This window comes from Notolabrus celidotus, chromosome 7 (genome assembly GCF_009762535.1).
Source record: "Notolabrus celidotus isolate fNotCel1 chromosome 7, fNotCel1.pri, whole genome shotgun sequence".
Lineage (NCBI taxonomy): Eukaryota > Metazoa > Chordata > Actinopteri > Labriformes > Labridae > Notolabrus > Notolabrus celidotus.
In genome coordinates, this window is record NC_048278.1 from 1,161,354 (window position 1) to 1,177,461 (window position 16,108).

The 16,108-nt window shown below is 42.5% G+C and overlaps 1 protein-coding gene across 1 annotated transcript in view; it reads left to right on the forward strand.

Annotated features, from left to right (window-relative positions):
• smc3 (structural maintenance of chromosomes 3) overlaps positions 1–16,108 on the forward strand; it is a 32,527-nt gene that overhangs the window by 4,168 nt on the left and 12,251 nt on the right. Inside the window, exons 4-19 of the mRNA XM_034687040.1 lie at positions 77–144; positions 313–384; positions 1,486–1,565; positions 1,649–1,727; positions 1,921–2,038; positions 4,005–4,180; positions 4,315–4,395; positions 4,701–4,865; positions 7,839–7,960; positions 8,340–8,553; positions 8,642–8,745; positions 10,650–10,749; positions 11,496–11,656; positions 13,450–13,591; positions 13,733–13,883; positions 13,977–14,129. Of these exons, the coding sequence (XP_034542931.1) occupies positions 77–144; positions 313–384; positions 1,486–1,565; positions 1,649–1,727; positions 1,921–2,038; positions 4,005–4,180; positions 4,315–4,395; positions 4,701–4,865; positions 7,839–7,960; positions 8,340–8,553; positions 8,642–8,745; positions 10,650–10,749; positions 11,496–11,656; positions 13,450–13,591; positions 13,733–13,883; positions 13,977–14,129 (1,986 nt within the window). The remainder of the gene's footprint in view (positions 1–76; positions 145–312; positions 385–1,485; positions 1,566–1,648; positions 1,728–1,920; positions 2,039–4,004; positions 4,181–4,314; positions 4,396–4,700; positions 4,866–7,838; positions 7,961–8,339; positions 8,554–8,641; positions 8,746–10,649; positions 10,750–11,495; positions 11,657–13,449; positions 13,592–13,732; positions 13,884–13,976; positions 14,130–16,108) is intronic.

A 16,108-nucleotide genomic window follows, 5' to 3' on the forward strand; every position in this document is an offset into this window, starting at 1 on the left:
CTCCAAACATCGCTCAAGCTCTTCCTCATCTGTGTTGTTTGTTGATTTAACACTCTGACTCCTCTCTGTTTTATAGCCATCCAGTTTGTGCTCAGTGATGAGTTCAGTCACTTGCGACCTGAGCAGCGTCTGGCCCTGCTTCATGTATGTACAGACAGATATTAGTAGTTGTGTATAAAGTCCTTTTTAAACATGTTGACGCTGAAGTGATTGTGTAACTTCTTAATGCCTGACATGTTGTTAAAGTCTTCAGAGGATAAATGCAAACAAGTCATTGTTGTGTTTCATGTTGTTCCTCTCTGGTCTCTGTAGGAGGGAACCGGTCCCCGTGTCATCTCAGCTTTCGTTGAGATTATATTTGACAACTCTGACAACCGACTGCCGGTAGGAACAACAAACATTTAGTATTGATCCTATTACTGCAATCACATGCAGGCTGATTCATTCATGACCACTCGTTACCTTCAAAGCTCACATCATACCTCTTAAGGAATACTTACACCTCTTCATGTTTCTGACGGCCAAATTCCACCAGATCCGTGTCCGGTCCGTCTCCGATCTGTCACAGCACCAGATCTGATAGGTTTCTATTCTAGTCAGTGTGTTAACTTCCACTGGATCCGCTCCATTGCGTTCCGGCTGCGTCTCTGATCCGGCAGGTTGGAGCTCTCCGGTTAATATTCAGAATAAAACACTCTGTGTTATCACCAGATCGTATTTCACTGAACTACAACAACAAACCGTCATGATGAGTGGAGCCAGGCCTGGAGTCAACAGGTCAGAGGTTTTCAGAGGACCAGAAAGACAACATGGGTGAGGAGAGGAGGAGGAGAATCCTTGATTCAGTGATTACCGCAGGAAAACCTCGGTCACATGACTCTGGCTGTCCGGCGGTCCTGCTCCGTGCTGCGTTCTGAAAATGCAACTGGTGGGTGTTGATGGAAGAGAGAGCACGGAGCCGGATTTAGCGGATCGGAGAAGGACCGGACACGGATCTGGTGGAAGGCCCGTGTGATAAATACTTTCTTTTACTTGTTTTTGGTCATTAAAACCATTAGAGGGCAACGCCATGGGTTAGATTTATATGCATTAAGTTGAACTTCCTGTTTCATTTGGACGTCCAGTTTTCAGTTTCATCATTCGTCTGATGGTTCTCTTTGCTCTTTTGTTTGATAACCTTTTTTAACAAAACTTTTCTGAACATTGTGAGCCCTTCCCACGTTGAAAGAGTTACATTATCACTCTATTATGTTGTCCCATTCATATTGAACCAGCTCCCTAAATTGCTGTAACTGCTGTGCCCACAGTGTTTATTGTTCTGATGATGAGCAGCGTATGTTTGCACCACTTTAGAGATTGAAAGATTACCCCTCTGTGTGAAACTGTCATCACGCTGCCCGGTAAACCTGTGACATAACCGGACAATTCCCCTGTTGTGTGTGTGTGATTCTCATCATGACGGGCGATTAACATCTCCCCCTCCAGATTGACAAAGAGGAAGTCTCTCTCCGACGTGTCATTGGCGCCAAAAAGGACCAGTATTTCTTAGACAAGAAGATGGTGACGTAAGTATTGCTGCAATCCCAGGAAATAACAACTCTGTGATTCCGTGTAATCTCTTGTCTGATGGCGTCTGTGATTGTTGCAGTAAAAATGATGTCATGAACCTTCTGGAGAGTGCCGGCTTCTCCCGCAGTAACCCCTACTACATCGTCAAGCAGGGAAAGGTGAGAAAGGACACAGAGCTGTTTGTTTTTCAGTGTGAGAGCTCAGTGCAGCGTTTAAGCACAGATGTCTCAGCTTTTAATGTAACCTGTAATAATCCGGGAGGTCTAACACTAACGAAAGCGATTTGGGTTGTTTCTTAATTAAACTGAACAGCAGGTTATTCATCATGTTTTCTTTTTTCGTGTCACACAGATCAACCAAATGGCCACAGCCCCCGACTCTCAGCGCCTGAAGCTGCTGAGGGAAGTGGCGGGAACTCGTGTGTATGATGAACGCAAAGAGGAGAGTATCTCTCTCATGAAGGAGACAGGTAAACAGATGTCAACAGATCTGTTTTATAGACTTCTATGGATTATGTTTGCTATTATTCTCATTCAAAGAAGCAGTTATACCCCATTACATCATACCTTGTATATTTTTACAACGGAGTATCAGTGCCACGTTACAGAGGAACAACTTTGAGATAGAAAGGAATAAAGTTGTACATTTGTGAGAATAGTTAGAGAGAATAAAGTCAGAAATTTACGAGGATTCAGTTGTAAATGTATAAGAAAGAAGTTGTACTTTTAGATATGGCACCTACGTGTTATTTTAAAGGAGAAGATCAGAAGAGGGGCCAGTTTCCTGTGCTGAAGAGAGGAATAAGGAGCATCTTGTGTTCTCAATCTTTTAGCATACAAGTGTCATAAGTATCAGACTTCCTAATAGATTGCACAAAAAACACAGTCTGTTATGAAGAGGGACAGACAGAATAAGCAGCCTCTGCATGCTTCTGCAACTGCTGTCTGTCCTCAGGTGATCAGTATACCTCTATAGTGTAACATCACAAGAGGATCCACGTTCCCCATTTCAGTGCAGACGACTGGCTTTACTTCTGATGTTGCTTTATATGTAAATATACTAACTAGGGATGACCACAATCAGTCGATTATCGATTAATTGATTGTTAAGAAGTTACTCGAAACACACATTTTTGTTATCAATTTTCCGTCCCGTGGAACAAACATCATGTGGTCTCATATTACACTCATCTATCAGGGAGGTGTTTGAAGTTTAAAGCATGTTTGGATGTGAATCAGCTGTTAAAGGTGTTGCGCACAGCGGAGACGCTCAGCTGGCGGCTGCGCCTGTGCGTCAGGTCTCCACGTGCGCTTTTTAAAAGAGGATCAATACAAAACTGCTGCCAACAACAACACGGACACAAAGGTTCACAACTTTAAACAGGATATTTCCCACCTTTAGATACAAAGGCAACAGACAGGTGGGAAATTCTGGTACGCTACGTTTACAGACCAGCAACATCAGAGCCGTCTGAGCTTTTCTCCAGCGGGACTGATTATGACCCGGTTGCGCTCTTGGCTGACACCTGACTGAATACACATGTTTATTTTTCTCAATAAGAACAAGTAGACAGAAAACTGGACACTGTGAGTCTGAAGTACTTTTCTGTTAGTATTATGAGCCTTCACTTTATAAGACTATGTCCGCTGAGAATATTTTAATGAGCCTGATCGTTGATATTCTGCGTGTCAAACGTGTGCCCATATTCAATCCCGTCAGTTATTTGCATTTTGTTGCTGTAGAAAATATAATTTAGGGGGAAAACAACATATTTGGCATTGTTTTTGATGTTAGAATAATAATGTTTTTTTTTTATCAATTAATCGATAATTGATCGTTAACATTTCCAAAAATCGATCACGGAAAATACTTAAAATGTACATCCCTAATATTAACCATAGTTTGTAATTGGAACTTGAATCTAATCAAATTGCAGCTTTATTCCCATAAAAGTATGACTTTGTTCTTGTGAGTTTATTACTCTAATCTAGTTAATTTATGATTTTGTTCTTGTACATGTACGACTTTTTTCTTATAATTTTACAAGCTCTTTTTAAAATTCATGTCTCTTTTGCTTTAACAACTTCGTCCTCGTAATATTGCGACATTGTTTTTTTAAAAACATTTTTATGACCAATTTTTTAGTCATTTTTAACCGACTTTGCACGTGTACATCATCCAATAAATTCTATAAATGTATAAAGCCATGTCATTGTGATTATGACGATGCAAAAACAAAAACAAAATGACTACATAAACCTACAAATGTTCAGTTTTTACAACGACTCAATTTAGATTCCCTCTTATTGTGGCCATTATCCATAGGTGTCCATTTAAAAGAGTCAACTCAGAAAGCTAATTGTGCAGTTCTAGCTTCTTCTTCTTCTCTTCGCTGACATTTCATTAAAAAACACCCTGATGTGTGTCTTATTCAGAGGGGAAGCGAGAGAAGATCAATGAGCTGCTGAAATACATCGAGGAGCGTCTGCACACCCTGGAAGACGAGAAGGAGGAGCTGGCTCAGTATCAGAAGTGGGACAAGATGAGAAGAGCCCTGGAGTACACCATCTACAACCAGGAGCTGAATGAAACCCGGGCTAAGCTGGACGAGGTAGCCAACCCGAGAAGTTAACTACCACAAACATGACTCCACAAGTGAAAGCAAGAGATGACAACCGTGGCTTCCTGACAGAAATGTATTCTTCGTTGTTGCACACAGCTGAAGTTTGTGTTGTTTTTCTCCAGCTGTCATCCAAGAGAGAAACCTGTGGAGACAAATCCAGACAGCTGCGCGATGCTCAGCAAGACGCTCGTGACAAAGTAGAGGTAAATAATTCCAACTGTGAAAAGATGTCACGACATTTACCGAGAAGTTTTAAATGTTTGCTTTTGTTTTTAATGAGTTCATGAAGAAAAGAAATGATGTGCATGAGAGGTAATAGAAAAACAAACATAATTATTAAACACACAGCAGTTTGAGTGAGTTAAATGGTGCACCCTTCCTGATAAATTATGGCTTTGCTTAGTAAAGGTTGTCACTTAATCGATGAACAGGAGGCAAGTTGTCCCATTAACTCCCTATGAATTGAATCTCACAGCCAGCATCTTTGTTTTGGCTCTGTTTTCTCTAGGAGACGGAGCGTGTTGTGCGTGAGCTGAAGTCCAAGATATCCGCCATGAGGGAGGAGAGGGAGCAGCTATCGGCCGAGCGCCAGGAGCAGATCAAGCAGAGGACCAAGCTCGAGCTGAAGGCCAAGGACCTGCAGGACGAGCTGGCAGGCAACAGCGAACAGAGGGTACGGAAGCCTCCTATCTGCGTCACTTTGCACACGTGATGCTGCTGCATCAACAACACCACCACCCCTCCTCCTTTTCTGCACCACCAGTCTGTGTAGAGAAGGATGTACGAGGAGAGAGGATTTGTTTACAATTTCTGGATTTGTATAAATGTCCTGAATAAGCTAGAAAGGCACAGACCCAGTCAACGTCCAGTCCCTAATGAGTGCAAACATGCCGACACAATCATAACATATGTCTGAATGTAGGGTAAGCCTCATGCTTCTGTTATTGACTTAAAAACTGACAGAGCATAAAACAATTTCATCATTTATTATTTATAATTATAAAATATTTATTATGCAGGGCTGTGATCCTTTAATATTTATCCCGTGGTGACTCCATGTCGTCGACAGAAGGAGCGTTAATACTTTCTCTTAAGTATCTACGCCAAAATTTGAGTCCAGCTTGAGTCAATCTTTATTTATAAAGCGCCAAATCCCAACAAATGTCATCCTCAGACTCTTTCCAAACAGAGCAGGTCTAGACCGTACTCTATGTTCTATTATTAACAGAGACTCAACATCAAGACAGGATCAGATCCAGTCCCATCTTCCAGACAGGACTCAGTCTGATCTCATCTTAATCCACCATGAGCAGAGCACTTTGCAGCATTTAGCAAGTTACAGTGGCAAGGACAAACTTCCTTTAACAGGCAGAAACCTCCAGCAGGACCAGACTCATGTTAGACACACATCTGCTGAGACCGTGTTGGAGAGAGGGAGATGAAGAGAGAGAGAGATGATAGTAAGAAGGACATGCGCTAAACTCAAGATTTGACATGCTAGCTTTTTGCTCCAGGGAACAATGCCGTGGATTTGATATCCTTTTTTGTTTTAGTCAGCAATTTGTTTCCACTTGTCTTCATAATGAGATTGTGCCAAGCTTTGATATCCAGAGCTTGGTAACTTTAAAAAAAAAAGCACTATTTAGCTGTAAAATAATGATGTAGTGACTTTTTGCAAGTGATGGATCACTTTTTGCAACCCTCCTTTTATCCAAATCAAGATTCTGTTTGAAAAGCAAAAAATATGGTGCTTCCTGCTTCTTTGTCCTAAGCCAATCACATGCCTAACTATTAGTTGCACGCAACAATGCAGGAGCAACAGCTTGGCAGGCTTTGGCTAAACTTTGTAAATAAACAAAACAAACATTAGCTGAAAGGAAGGGAGTGAGAGTAAACAAAGGGCAGGCTTACAGGAGGCAGCGTGACAGTCTGTTGGGTGTTCTCTGCTCCAGTGATGGGAGTCAGTGACGTTGCCTTGATGCAATGGGATTTTACAACTGGACACGCTTTTATTTTGATCTTCTTACAACACCAATGAGGAATTCAAACATGGGTCACAGGTAGAACTTAGTTCTCTAATTACATGATATGGGAGTGTGGTGCTGAAGTGAATGAAAAGGAGCAAAGTTGGGAGCCTATGACGGTCTACTATCAATAACATTGATCATAGATTAATCTTGTCAGCTGATCCCACCCTTGAAAACGCATCGACCCAACAGCACTTTGTTCCTGTGTCGTATGTCTGCTCAAACAGGAAGTTGGTCTCACGTTGAAGCCCGGTCTCTGCAGTAGGGAGCTGACAGTTTGAGTGCGTATCCCTCCAGCGAAACGTTTGCAGGTCCAATAGTGGGACGAATTAAACAAAACAGAGAAAGCAACAGCCTTGTACAGTGGAGCTGATGGCAGAGCGTCTCATACATCATTTCTGGCACAAGCATTTGTGTACAAAGCTGGCACTGATAGCTCTCCATATGGCCGTGTGTTCAGTGTGTGTGTGTGTGTGCACTTGCGAGTGCGCAGACTGTAATCATACATAACGGCTTTATTGGCTCAGTCTGCGTGTGAATCGAGATGGGTCCAAGGCAGCATGCTGGCTGTTGGATGGATTAAGCCCACCTGGCTCCAACTGGCAGCGAATCAGCCCAAAGTTGTTGGAGCAAAATGAAAACGCAAAGGGAGCAGAACTGCGTCACTAGATGCTGATGGTTCTGATTTGAGATGGCCTTGAGAGGACGAGGAGGAGGAGATTAAGTTTTCATTCCTACGCGATGACCATCACCTCACGCATGAACAGCTCTCAGAGTCGGCTGATGTGATGTCTTGTGTTTGGGCGATACAAAGACCAAGATTACGAATTAAATCTTGACACAAGCAAACACAGTTGAAGCCACATGTATGAAAATGTAAAAATACTATTCAGCAGTCACTTGTATCCTCGATAATGAACCCCCTTAAGGCTATCTCTCCGGAATCCATCCCTCTGACAGGACAGGAAAAGTAGAGGCAACACTTTAATGGTGCTCTGCAGGTGAAGACAGTAAAAGGAAGCACTCCACCGGACACCCGTCCAATTAACAGTTTGCTTCTGTGGCTGCAGCGTCAGCCAGCACCAGCAGGGCAGGGTGCTGCTGATAGCGGGAATACACAGGGCATAATTGAGTGTCAGCCTCAGGCTTCATGCAGGTGTTAGTGTGTGGCAGCAGTGTGGTGTGCATGCTAATATTCTATAATTTTGCAGACTGTGCATGAACGTTTTTTGCATTTTTATCCAGTCCTGCATCCTGCAACTGTCACTGATGTTTTAAAGTGTATAAGTAAACATTATGCTTTCTTCAATTTAAATCTATCCTACACTTCAGATCTAGTGAGTTGTTTTAGATTTTCTCTTCAGCTTTTGATTTAGATTCAGATCTTTTGCAACGTGGCATCTGATCAGCAGACGATATTTATGTTGAAATGCTTCCAACACACTTTTGTAAAGGCTGAAAATAATCTCTGCAGATAGGACATACAAAAAGTAATTTATACCCTTTCGAAAATAATCCCTCCTCCATCCCTTTTCTCGTCCATGCTCCCGCAGTCACGTTTGTGTTCTGTTCTTTCCTTCCCTGTCTCTAAATAAAGATGTCTGATCTTACTCCTCCAGAAACGCCTGCTGAAAGAGCGTCAGAAGCTATTGGAGAAAATTGAGGAGAAGCAAAAAGAGCTGCAGGAGACGGAACCCAAATTCAATATGGTGAAGGAGAAAGAGGAGCGCGGCATTTCTAGGTATGGATGACTCATTCTCAGCCACGGTCCCTCGAGCAGCAGGCATAGCTCGATGAGTCAGTCATCACACTTTGAATACATTTCGATAGCAGTAGATCAAGAGGTGGATACGCATGAGAGACTTATGGATTCTCTCGTAGTCGTTTGTGCAGACTGTGCAAACGTTTGGAATCCTTAACAACCTGGGGGTGACCTTCAGGAACGGATTCACTCATTTTCTTAATGTTTGTTAAAATATCTTAAACAGATCAAACCTCTTTTCAGTCTCAAGCACATTATGAGCTATCGATACAACAGGGCTGTGAAGGTAAACTCCTGCAGAAGCTTTGAATTCAATTTAAAAATGTCTAACTCCCTCTGTGGTTCCCGATCCTTCCAGACTGGCTCAGGCAACACAGGAGAGGACAGACCTGTACGCCAAGCAGGGCAGAGGCAGCCAGTTCACCTCCAAGGAAGAGAGAGACAAATGGATCAAGAAGGAGCTAAAGTCTCTGGATCAGGCCATCAATGATAAAAAGAGGCAGATCGCGGCCATCCACAAAGATCTGGAGGACACCGAAACCAACAAGGAGAAGAACCTTGAGCAGTACAATGTACGATTGCTCTTCTTCTGCTGCACCAGTTCACCGTGAAGATGTGTAGATCAATGCAGATACTGACGCTCTGTGAACTCTCTTTCAGAAACTTGATCAAGATCTAAACGAGGTCAAGACCCGCGTTGAGGAGCTTGACAAGAAGTACTATGAAGTGAAGAACAGGAAAGATGAGTTGCAGAGTGAACGAAAGTAAGAACCTTTTTATACCTCTGACCTTCTATTTGACCTTCCAATTTAATTTAAAGCTGATGCTTTATTTTTGCACACAAGAGTCTAGATCACTTGACTTAAATTAGTCTGAAACCAACCAAGCCTGTGTACATTTTCACCCCTTTTTATGACGATAACCTGTTTTCGCTTGGCAATTTTTAGTCACACACCAGAGCACTGTGTTACATGTGCTCTGTCCACCTGAACAATAAACTTTATTTATATAGCAGAGGACGATGACTCAGGCAACCTGCTGCCATACACCCTGCAGTTTCTAGAAGGTTCTTTACAATGGATTATTCGTGTTTTGGATGACTCATGAAACACGAAGGTGCTTTTTGACCAGAAGTACCAGGAACTTTGAGTACCAGGACTTTGAGTTCCAGGATCTTTGAGTTTCAGGCACCTCTCTTTATGGGACAAAGTGGTTCTTAGGACCTATTGTTGTCTGCGTTTCTACTGCGGCCTGAAGTCCTGCGAGGATTATGCAAATCAGGCCACAATTGCACCACACCCCCAGACCAGTAGAGGGCAGTAAGACAAAGACAAAGGCCATACAACAAAGATGATCCCATAGAAGGCAACAGGCCGCCATCATCATGTGCGACATAACAGTTAGCCTGTTAGCTTGGAGGAGATTCCTCTTGTGCTGTTTTTGATCGTGCTTTATTGCAGAGCAAATTGATTTATTGAATTGACTCTCGAGTAGCTAAGCCCCTTCAACACGACTTGAGATGGACTGGTGTTCCAGTTTAAAGAGCGACCCTGTTAACTGGAGACTTTTAGCCGGATGCATAAACGTCTTTAGACGATCATTAAATATCTGATGAGGATATTTAGACATTTGAATAAAAACTGGACTAGGATTCTTTACTGAGGACTCCTTCTGTGTTTCAACAGCTGTTGTAAACTCCACAAACACTGACACATTCAGCTGAAGGTCTCCAGTTTACAGGGTCACTCTTCAGACTGTAACACCAGGAGCTGACAGAGAGGCATTTACCCTATCAGGCTCAGAGAAGACCAATGTTCAGGAGTTATTAAACCAAGTGCGCGACGTTATTGTGGACGGATGGTGAAATGAAAACACTGCGGGTATTCTACCAATCAGCAGGGACTTTTCAAGGGGAAATTGACTACCCCAGAACTAAACTTAGACCCTGGTTCCTGCTGTTGAAGCGTTTCTCAAAAGGTCCCTAGTTCCTGAGAAAAGTTACTGCTGTCAAAAAGCACCTTAAGTCGGGACAGCTGTTCCCTATTTTTTCCTAAGATGACAAAATGTGCATCACTAAAAGACGATGTCATTATGTTCATGTGTGGCTGATTTTGAATCCATCATGCCCTCCAGTTTACTGTGATCCATTGTTTGGGCCCAGTGGGTGAAAAGGCAGCATAATGACAGCTCTGTCAGAAAGAAGAGAACATGCAGACCACACAGCTGCAAGCTTTTAAGACTGTGTGATGTAAAAATATTAATATCTCAAGATGAATGGAAACAAGAGGGGAACTGTTTCTGCAGTGTTTTAATTATACAAATTATATTATTCAACATTAATTAAGCAGACTGTGTGCCACTTCAGGATCATCATGAATGTTCCCAATCTGAGACAAATAAAATGTAAATGAGATAAAACAACGTGATAATGAAGGACGTACTTCTTTTGTGAGTTGTTTTAAAATGTTGTCATCCATATTATTAAATTAAAATCAAGTTTTTTTTTCTTCTTTTGTTTTTGCATGATTTATTTTATAAACAAACTATTTAATAGTGTGTCCTAATGTTTGCATGTTTCTTTTAACAACTGCCTGGTTTTCTGAGAGACTTGGCTGCAGTCTGTTTTGGTTTCCTGTAAGTGTAACGTTGTGTGATTGTGTCTGTCCAGCTACCTGTGGCGTGAGGAGAATGCAGAGCAGCAGGCTCTCGCGGCCAAACGAGAGGACCTGGAGAAAAAGCAGCAGCTCCTCCGAGCGGCCACCGGCAAGGTCTGTGTCACCGAGCATGACTGCGTAATTGTTGTCTCACATTATGCAAGTAGAGGCCACATAATGTCTGGACGGAACTGGAAGATTCATCTAATCCTCTTACTCGCACATGGACTCTTCCTTTCTTTCTTTCTATTTTTCTCTGCATGATATGTAACCCAGAGGTAAATCTGCTTTTGCACACATCCGTAAAAGCTTCACACACACACTTCTATCTAGTGAGCACTGTGAGGGGGAAAAATGGGCAAGCAAAGATGAATCAAACCCCAAGTGAAAAAGTGCCTCTCTCTTCAAATGAGCCCACCTCAACACTGCGAAAGACTGACTTTGTGACTCAGCCAGTTGTCAGCACAGGTATATCAAATGGAATCATTCATCTACCTCGATGCTGGCACCTTATCGCAGCGTGCTAAATTTACATATGACTCACTCGTCTCCGCCTGGTCTGCTACTGCCAGTCGTTTCTCCTGGGCAGAAACATCAATCAAATATCACTCTTGAATTCTGTGCTGAGATTAAAGGAGGCTTCACAGGAAAATGTTCTGCATGTATTTTTTCTCTGATCGGTCTCGGCTGACTCATCCTGTCACAGACTCTGCCTGTCCTCTCTCACATTAACGCTTGCAGCGTGCAGTTCATTATTTCTGAGTTTAAGCATTGAATTAACACAACTTCCTTTTTTTATTCATCATATCTTGTGTTTCCGATGATACATGTGTCATTGTCCCTCTCATGTTGCCCTGCAGGCTATTTTGAACGGCATTGACAGCATCAACAAAGTCCTTGAGCATTTCCGTCGAAAGGGCATCAACCAGCATGTCATCAACGGCTACCACGGCATCGTCATGAATAACTTTGAGTGTGAGCCCGCCTTTTACACCTGCGTGGAGGTGACAGCTGGTACCAGGTGAGGGCTGCATTGTCTGTTTCACTCTCAGCTGTTAAAGTATTTCCTGTGAGCCAATGAAACGTGTCCTGTGGCCTTGAGGAGCGAGATGTGTGATGTTAATATTCAGCTTTTCAAATATAGTGCAGCGTTAAGTTGTTCCTTCATTAGTTATTTTTAGCATCCTCGTAATGATCTGATCTAAGTTTTTATAACTAATAAAAAGCATTCAAGCTCCATTTCTACTTCTAATAGCACCAGATGTTACATGCTCATCAACACTTTCATAGGTGTTTGTTTACAGTGCTGCGGTGGACTCAATCATGCCATTAGCATCTCTGAATAACATCATACATAATACCATCCCGGGTCTGTTTGTTAGATTTAGCTGATAATTCCACCATTTCTAAATACAGGTTGACAGAGTAATGACAGACAAAACTTTATTAGTTGTTTTTGTTTCAAAGGTCTTGTGATTAAGTTCTTCGTCTCCCAGCAAACTTACCTGCTGCAGGAAACCTGATTCAAAGAAGGGTTGCCCTGCATTTCCACATCTTTTAAGCTCTCTGTGACATCATCCAGGTGGTTAAAGCTGCTACCGTGAATGTGGGGGAAGCTGCAGACAATTTTTTTTAAGTTATATTTTTCAGGCATTTTCACTTTTAATGGACAGGACAGTTTGAGAGACAGGAAATGTGGGGAGTAGAGAGTTGGGGAAGACATCCAGCAAATGGTCGAGGCTGGAATCAGACCTGCGACCTCTGTGACGAGGGCTATGGCCTCTGTGTATGAGGCACGCGCTTAGACTGCTAGGCCAACAGAGCCCTGCTGCAGACAATATTAAAGTACATTTATTTTATGTAGACATAAATAGGGCATGTTGTGATGCATTTAAGAACAGTGGGAAGTTTGCTTATCTATCGATTACGTTGTTTATGTGTTTGTTTCATAAGGCTTTTAATGATTAGGGTGCTCAACCCTATGGGGGAGGATGGTTGAGGCAGCAGGATCTATTCTGTTCATTTTTGTTATTTTTGCTCACATTGTTTTGAATTCATCCTGGTAGGGATGGAACAAGATTTTCGAATGCTTGAATATTCGTTCACTTATTAAAAATAAAGAGTTAATTTGAATATTTTCTCATTTTAGAAGTATATCTTTCATCGTTTTCACCGGTGCCTGGGTGTAATACGGTGTTCCCTCCTGACGGTGGCTAAAGAGCGTCCTGCAGCAGTTTGCTAACCACATTAAGTAACAGGAGAGGTGGAATGCTAACTGCATTAAATAGCAAAAGAAGAAGAAAACATTAGAGACAGTTGCTGGAAATACATGTGTGGTGGTGTAAGATTTGGAAATGGAGACAATCGTAGAGACTGAGCATTGCTGTAAAATGTAAACAAACACGCCACGCTGCTGTGTCACAGAAACACCGACATAAAGATTGAGACAGACTCTACTAGAAACACCTTGACCCAGACCGTTTACGGGACAGGTTTGTTGTGGAGTGTTTGCTTTCACTGTCTACACCTGTAGCACAACGTAACGTTTCAATCCTGCTGCCAGAGAGCTCGATTACAAATAATCGACAAATAAATGCCAGAGATTATCCAACAGTATTTTGGCTTGAAGTGCCCGTCCCTACTTCCTGGTTGCACTTGTAAATGAATGTCCACTGATGGAACCTTCAATTAAATCCTCTTAGTCTGCCTCCTACTTCACCATAAACCCTTTGGCTAAACTATCTCACAGTGACTGTGGTAACTCCATCCACTCATGTTTCAATGTTTCTGTGTTTCATTATCCTTCTTTGTCAGGTTGTTCTACCACATCGTGGAGACTGATGAAGTCAGCACCAAAATCCTGATGGAGTTCAACAAAATGAACCTTCCCGGAGAAGTCACATTCCTGCCTCTGACCAAGCTGGATGTCAGGGACACTGCATACCCGGAAACCAATGTAAGACACATGCATAGATCTCATGTAGTGAAATGAGGCTCCGTCTTTTAGTAACACTGAACATATATCACTTTTTACCCCTTCAGTGACATTTTTCATGATTACGAGGTGTGTGTTTCTTCACTGTTTGTTCTCTCTCAGGATGCCATCCCCATGATAAGCAAGCTGCGCTACAGCACCAACTTTGACAAAGCCTTCAAGCACGTATTTGGAAAGACCCTGATCTGTCGCAGCATGGAGGTGTCCACTCAGTTAGCCAGAGCCTTCACCATGGACTGTATCACTCTGGAGGGTAAGCTGTTTATTGGCCAGTTTCTGCAACACTGCTCTCACCCGGTCTACCTAAAGATTTTGTAATGGTTTGTTATTGGCTTTTATCTTCCAGGTGACCAGGTGAGCCACCGTGGAGCTCTGACCGGAGGCTATTACGATACCAGGAAGTCTCGTCTGGAGCTGCAAAAGGACATGAGGAGGGCCGAGGAGGAGCTGAGTGAGCTGGAGGCCAAGCTCAATGAGAACCTGCGCAGGAACATTGAACATATCCTTTCTCTTAAAACATGTAATGAGTCAGTTCAATCAGGTTATGCAACTCCACTAATTATTCAGAGCACTTCGTTACAAGGATTTCCAGTGTTTCATTTGTCTGAGAATTTTCTGCAGATATCTCTGCAGCATGACTGACAATGAGAGCCTGTGGGTTAGAGAGGTCTTACTCATTCTCCGTCTGTTGCTGAGTTTGGAGACAAGTTGTTTACTCAGTAGTGACTCATGCAGCGTCTTTAAAAGCTTCATCAGAGGAACAGTGTTTTTCCCAGCGTTGAGATATATAGATTAGAATAAAATAGGTTGAGTCATGGATAAATACCAACAGTTATACGTCCTTGTTCTTCCCTGGCGGTTTACAGAAAGGATTAAATTACATGTTTGTTCATTTTATTATTGATTTATACGCTTTTATTCAGACTTTACCGTCTCATTCTTTATAAATGTTTGTTTGATTGGGTGAAAATGATCTTTTTAAGCATCTTTAAAACAGAAAGTGTTTACATTTCCAGAGAAAAGTCTGCTTTGAAATCATTTTGTTGTATTCCTTGTTTTCACAAAAACACAATTTGTAATATATTTGATAAGAACAGTAGGCGTTACAAAACAAGCTCTTGTGTGCTGCTGTCTGGATGACACAGCAGTAAAACAGCAGGTGTGATAAACTGACAGCTCTTATGATTTTGGCAGCCTGTGTGAAAACAGAGGGTGATGCATCGCAGTTAATGTTTTGTAACCAAGTGTTTTGGAAACTGAAGACACTCTAGGATTTCTGTCCCCCTGATTCCAGCCCTCGCTCAGTAACGCTGGGATTTCAATGACAGCTGCACCTGTATTCAAAATGTGGATTAAATCCATTTGGGTTATGTAGCTCCCTCAGCCAGCAGGAAGCTGATTTGGATGCAATGAGAGTGTCTAAGCAGGTCAGGAAGGATTAGTGTGTGTTAGGTCATATCAGCCAGAGCCATGACTCACTGCTGGACGGCCCTCGAGGGCAAAGCGGGCAGACTAGAGAGGATTACTTTTTACCTGTACAATATGTTGATGGAAATGGTCACTTCCGCTCAGGTATGATTATCCATGTGTTTGCACACCTGTTCTGAAGCGTGTCATTTTTTCACGCCCGTTTTGTGTATGTAGGCACACGGCGATTGCGTATACGTGTGAGTAGGCGATGACTGAGCCGATGACATGGCTCTTGTCCTTCACTCCTGCAGCGGTGAGTCACAGAGCAGATCAATTATTTAAAGCCTCTTGTTGTTCACCGTCCACCTTTCCTGTTGATAAGCATGACTTTAGATGCACCTCGCCCACCCCCTTTCATTCTCTGCTGCTTTCATCATTCAGGCGACGCGTTGAGGTCATTCCGTGATGAGCCTCCATTAGAAATGCTGCAGCTCTTACTGACTTCTTTGTATGAAATGATTCATACTTCATTTGCAAGTAGTCATCACAATGGTTAATGCATTTTGTAATCAAGAGAGTTGGTGGCCAGATTTCAGCTTCTCCAATTCAAGATTATTTTACATCTGTGTGCTGAGGAGAGCAGCAGACAAGCCCCTGACTTTCAGTTACTCTTTTAAAGCAATTCATTGATTGACTTCAGTGTTTATTGAGTCCAGTGAACCTCAAAGAGCGAGAGGAGCTTTAAATCCCTGGAAGATCGATCGGCCTGTCTGTTAAATAGCTTAATAATGAGTCTGAGGTCCAGAGGATTAAGGAGGGCTGCACAAAGAGAGGGCCGTGTCATCTTTGATATCAATCTCTCATTTGAAACTCTCTGACTTACACTAAAGAGCATGCATGCTGTCCTGTGACCTTTCTCTTTGCTAATGAGAACACCCGATGTTCCTGCTTTTTTTAATTCACTAGTGTGGAATGTGTTATTTTGTCCTCCTCACTCTGAAGTGTAAGACAGTGTGCAGTTTCAGTACTGCTTCTCTTTTCTAAGGTGAACACATAGTGTGAGCAGCA